The sequence below is a fragment of the Hibiscus syriacus genome, unplaced genomic scaffold, assembly GCF_006381635.1.
Source record: "Hibiscus syriacus cultivar Baekdansim isolate YM2019G1 unplaced genomic scaffold, ASM638163v2 tig00111947_pilon, whole genome shotgun sequence".
Classification (NCBI taxonomy): Eukaryota; Viridiplantae; Streptophyta; class Magnoliopsida; order Malvales; family Malvaceae; genus Hibiscus; species Hibiscus syriacus.
Window position 1 is genome coordinate 475,257 of NW_024063219.1, and position 5,668 is coordinate 480,924.

At 32.9% G+C, this 5,668-nt stretch overlaps 1 protein-coding gene across 1 annotated transcript; it reads left to right on the forward strand.

Moving 5' to 3' along the window:
• Positions 1 to 218: 218 nt before the first annotated feature.
• Positions 219 to 991, forward strand: LOC120173371 (basic leucine zipper 4-like). Its single transcript, XM_039180565.1, has one exon. The coding sequence runs from the start codon at positions 324 to 326 to the stop codon at positions 882 to 884; it is 561 nt and encodes a 186-aa protein (XP_039036496.1). The 5' UTR covers positions 219 to 323; the 3' UTR covers positions 885 to 991.
• The last annotated feature ends 4,677 nt before the right edge of the window (positions 992 to 5,668 follow it).

The following is a 5,668-nucleotide window of genomic DNA, read 5'->3' on the forward strand; positions in this document are numbered from 1 at the left end:
TTGATTTTTACGTATTTTTTACTCCATCACGAGGTTATTAAAAAATACATCTCAAGGACATGTATCACTTTTAAACCTGGCTTTCTGAAAACTTAATTCATTTATGGTTTATAATAGGTATGGAAACTTTACCAAAATATGATTGAATTGTATTTTCATGCCATTAGGGGGAGCCCACACCAGTCCTCAAGTTTGTCAATAAATACGAGCCCCCGACGCTGCATTTATTCCCTTTTCTCCTCCTCATCTTCCCCATATAATACTTTTAGAAGTTTTACTCTTTCTTTCTTTCTAGCTATTTTATTCCAAGTATTACTAAAGCCATGCTGTTCACTGATCCGACGATGTTTTGCTCCAATCCGATGGTCGAAATTGATTCATTTCCGCCCCCGGAAAGCGGGTGGGATTGCTCCCAACTTTTTTCCACTACCCAACCAGTAGGACCCGCCGGTTCGGCTTCCGCTTCAAGTGGACCAAACCGAAACCAAACCCTCTCCAATTCCAATTCCGGTTTGGATGAGTCAAGCCAAACGATTTCCATCATCGACGAGCGAAAGCGCAGACGAATGATATCGAACCGGGAATCAGCCAGGAGGTCACGGATGCGTAAACAGAAGCACTTAGAAAACCTAAGGAACCAGGCGAACCGCCTTAGAATGGAGAACCGACAACTGACCAACCGTTTGAGGTTCCTTTTGTACCACTGTCACCGTGTGAGGACCGAAAACGACCGCCTCCGATCTGAACAGAGTATGCTCCGACAAAAATTGTCGGACATACAACAAATATTGCATTTCAAGCAACTGCAGCAGTTTTCATCATCCGCATGGCCATGCAATAACGTTACAGTCATGTCCGAACAAACTACACCATTAATCATCTAAACGTGTACCTACATAAAACTTTACAATAACTTCATCAAAATTCTCTCCAAAAACAGAAGCTGGCTAATCTCTATCTATCTTCTACCTTTACGTAAATTGAAACAGGTGCTAGAGAAAGAAAATCGGTGGGGTTTTCCCCCTCTATTGAGGATGAAGGAACTAGGTATTGTAGTGTAAACAAAGTTAGTCGGTGTTTGGGTTTATGTTGCGTTCTTTCTTGTTGTCTGCATTGAAAAGTCGCCTAAATTATAAGCTCCCACTTTACGTTTTGTTTATATTTAATGCAACAAGGCAAATCATTGAAACTTACTTTTCTCTTATTATACAAATAGTCCAAGTGTTGGCAATGTCTCCAAGTTAACATTTGAATTTGCGACTTTAACGACTCCATTGAATTTGGAGAGATATGAGAAAATCTCTAAAATGCCCTTATTTTAATATATACATTATAGTACCATATTATAACCAAATTAAGATTATTAAAGGAATGGCTTTACTTGGTTTATTCTATCTGGAATATAATTATAGATGATAAGATTAAAAGTATGGTTTTTATAAGATGTAATAAAATAACCATTGGTTTGTTGCGGCGGGAAGATTAATCAGAGACGAAAACGACGATTGGGTTTATGATTTCATGGAGAACATCGGACAAACCAACATTGAAATGTCAGGACTGTGAGGAATATAACAAGGTTTGAGGCCCGCGAAGGCACTAGGTGCAAAGAAGCTCATGGTTGAGGCGGAAACAAAGCGGGTAATCGAATCCCTAAAAAACAGTCCAGAAAGACCTCAATTGGAACGTATATTGAAAGAATGCGAAATTTTCAGAAAAGAGGGATTAATGGAGTTTAGACACACCTGAGGGAAGCGAATCGCTACGCTGATCGTCTGACAGTCTGGCATTTGAGAATGGGAGAGGAATAAACTACTGGCGAAATCACAGGAGGAACTGTTACTCCTGAGGACGGATAGAAATGGGGAGTCGGATTTGGAAAAATAAACTACGAAACGTAGTCGTTTCATATGTACCAATAAAAATTAAAAAAAATTCATATAAACTAATCTAATTTAAATTTTGGACACTGATTCCCTACTATATATATAAGCTTGGCCACTGAACAATTGACAAAATGTTCATGAAATCGCATATGTTATGCAAATTTATTCATAAACAAATAATAAAACTCAACTAAAAATGATAGACTGTAATATTTTATATTAACCAAAACGAGAATTTTTTTTGTATGCCAAAACAAAACACAGTCCCTCTTTGTCCTGTTTGTCTTTTGTAGAATTAATTGGATTCCGATCGAGAACAAAAAATGGAAACTTAAATACTAATGACTTTTAACATTTTAATTTAAGCCTATCAGAACCCTAATCTTCTCTCATGCTTTTCTAGTTTACTCCCATGCATGCATGTTGCTAGCATTCACGAAGAAAGACCATGGTAATCCATGCGATATATTCTGAAGACGTAGGATGGTCCATACGATTTATCATAGACGTATCGAACACAATACGTCTCTCTCTTATACTGTAGCAAACACGCCATTCAAACCAATAATCACATCCATGCATTATTTGGGACGATTTTTTTTTCAATCACAATATTATAAAAAAAATTATTCATCTGTTACTCGTACATGTAATCACCTCTCTCTCTCTCTCTCTCTCTTAGTTCTAGGTTTTTTCCCAGAAACAATGTTTCTTTTTTTCTTGTTGTCATTATTTATAAATCAGATTAATTTTTTTCTCTAATTTTGTTTAGCAGATGTTCATACCAATTTTGATATTGATTGTCGATCGTTGGTTTTATTTTTAAAATTTTTTTGAATAAAAATAATTATGTTTTTGTGACACTTTTTTCTCTTTATGGAACATTTTTCGTATTCTTTCTTGGTTGTTTGGCCATTTTTTATTTTATGTCTTTCAAGGGTTAGATTTGATGACGCTACGATTGTTCAAGATGACGATTATTTGTAACCTTGTTGATCTTTCCTGCTTTGGATCTTCAGATTAAATTTGGATACATAATTTTGCATTTGTGGATAGTTTCTCACGACATTTGGTTATGATTTACTATTCTCGGTAATCTTTCAATAGTTTAATTATCTTTTTTAGTTCGTTTATCGATACAACCAAATTTGTTAGTATCTATTTATTATTCAAGTTTTTTTAGTTTGGGTTTTAACCTTTTCCATACATGATCCTTGTATGATCTAAAGTAGTTTGTTTCTTGTTTCAATGTTATAGAAAAAATTTAAATCATATATTTAAATTACAATATTAACTATAACTCTTATTAAAATTTTAAATATTTTCATATTTTAATAAAAGTAACTATTTCTATAAAAAAAAATTGATCGTACATATACATAATATTTTCCAAAAGAAATGGTCCACTCATTATATAAAACTCTTCTAAATCGTGATGTACTTAAATCTAATAATTAAAATAATTGAAAGAAAAAGGGCCTAAAATTTGTGACCTTGGACATCATCCAAATATCCAATTTAATAACAAGAGTAAGCTTTCATCATGTACAGTTTGTTTAATTATTACGTAAATTTTTTTAAAAGTTTACTTTCATTTAAAAATTAAAAGGTTTACTTTTTTATTCACTAATATATTATTATAGTTTTAAAATATTTTTTTAATTTTTTTGTTTAAGCTATCTTAGATAAAATTTTAAGTGTGAAAATTCAATTAAAACTTTAGTGGTAAAACCCAATCAGACATAAATTAAGTGGCAGAATTTAATATTAAGTTAGAGTAATTGTAAATTTATCTTTAACACAATAACAGAATGGTAAAAGTCATTCAAAATAAGGTAAAATGACAAATTCCAATTTTCAACTAAATTATAGTGAGAAATTTGTCCATTATCTTTTTTTTTACATTATTTAACTTCCAGCTATACATAGGACAAGATAAATCATAATATGTTATTAAATTTAGTAGTGGATATTCCTCACATATTACTTTCCTAAAACATACTGATTTTAAATTAATATTATTAACATCAAAAGAATTTAAATTAAAAGAATATCTGGGGTCGTTAACTTTTGCTTGGTATGATGATATGGATCAGGTCGTCAATTTGCCGTATTATAACCGACGTTCGGTACATTTTTTATTTGTTTATTTTTGTTATATAGTTTTTAGGCTTTTAGCAATGATTTAATTTAATGATAGAAAAATAAAATAAAAACTTAATAGTTTATGAATTTATTTAAGCACAATAAAAATGAGTCAATAAAATAAAAAATATATTTTAAGGAAAAAAAATGTCAACGTAAATAAACATCATTTCAGTTACTTAGCGTGGCAGACGAGTATAATTTCGTTGATATCACATTGTGTCCGCTCCAATTGGGGTAATGATGGGTATAACTTTAGTAGATAATAGACAGGTGTGGATGTAAAAAGTCATACCCGTCGTGGGTAGTGGATAGGTGATAGATTTGAGATCTTACCGGCCTAGCTCCCGCTCGCCCACTAACTACCCACCATATAAATTTTGGACTATTATGGATTTAGGTTTAATTTTAGAGATTATTCTGTAAATCCTACGATTTTATTAGAAATGACTTATAATTTAACAAAATGTTAGGTATAAACACTTTTAGAATTGAAGATGTTACCGATTAGAAGAGAGCATGTTGCTTCCCAAATGCCCCATTCATTCACAATAAATTTGATATTCCTAAAACCAACATCCATCTTTTTATCTTCTATACCTAGAAACGTCTCTTGAAAACAATCTGCAGAAGAAGATACTTCCACTTTTGCCACTTTCAACCCACATGACATGTAACAAACCAAAGCCAAACGGAATGTCCCATAGTTTCATCCTCACTCGCACAAATCCTCCATCAACTTGAAAGGAAGATGGTTGTCTGGTATACCCAACAATACCTTGCTGATATTTCCCTACAAAGAAAGGATTCACATATTAGTATTTATATTATCCCTTCCCCCTATCTCGGGCTACAACCTTTTTTTGTACTAAAATTGTGTGACCCCCAAAAAAGAAAGTTACTCCAATGACATAAAGAAAACAGACAGTAGTTCAACTTTACAGAGTTTATAATCTCAAATAGAAGAGGTCGAAGAAATTAAGTTTGTGTCATTTTATCAAGTAATTTAAGACATTAACCTCATCTTCCTTTTTTTGATGCTTGTTAGTTGGTAGAAAGCTGATATAACAAGTAAAGTAAGCAAAAGTTGCAGAAATCCGTATGTTAATCCATCCCCATTGCAATTCTTGAATTAATTATGACCGAGAAACTAGGCATTTTTACTAGCCTTTCAACATTTGGCTACAACAAACTTGAAAAAGCAATAAAAAAAAGAGTTGACCACAACTGGTGATACATAAACCAGAAACTCCTTGTTAAGAAACCAACACCTTATTTATGTATTTCTATTTCAGCAATATTCTAAGCTGAACTTCACACTGTTTAAGCATCCCTACACAGATTATATATTGGGAATTATTTATCAACGTAATGCTCTATTTCTACATACCTATATACTTCCACGTTCTTATCAAATAAGGCTATGTTGTTTCAGCAAGACTCTCAATGGATAAACGAATTCTCGCTGACGACGAATTCCATCTTTTGGAAGAGGAGGGAGATTGGATAATCTCACCAAGTTATCATCTCTAACATCACATGATTCCTTGCAAGAAAACCCAATCTTCTTCTTCCTTGCTGATTTGGAGCCACCGTTTTCGCTTGACAGCTTTCCATTTCCCCCACTTTTGGTACAC

What these genes read in the sequence shown, in the direction of transcription:
- LOC120173371 (XM_039180565.1), top strand. Translation starts at nt 324, where the DNA reads ATGCTGTTCACTGATCCGACGATGTTTTGCTCCAATCCGATGGTCGAA.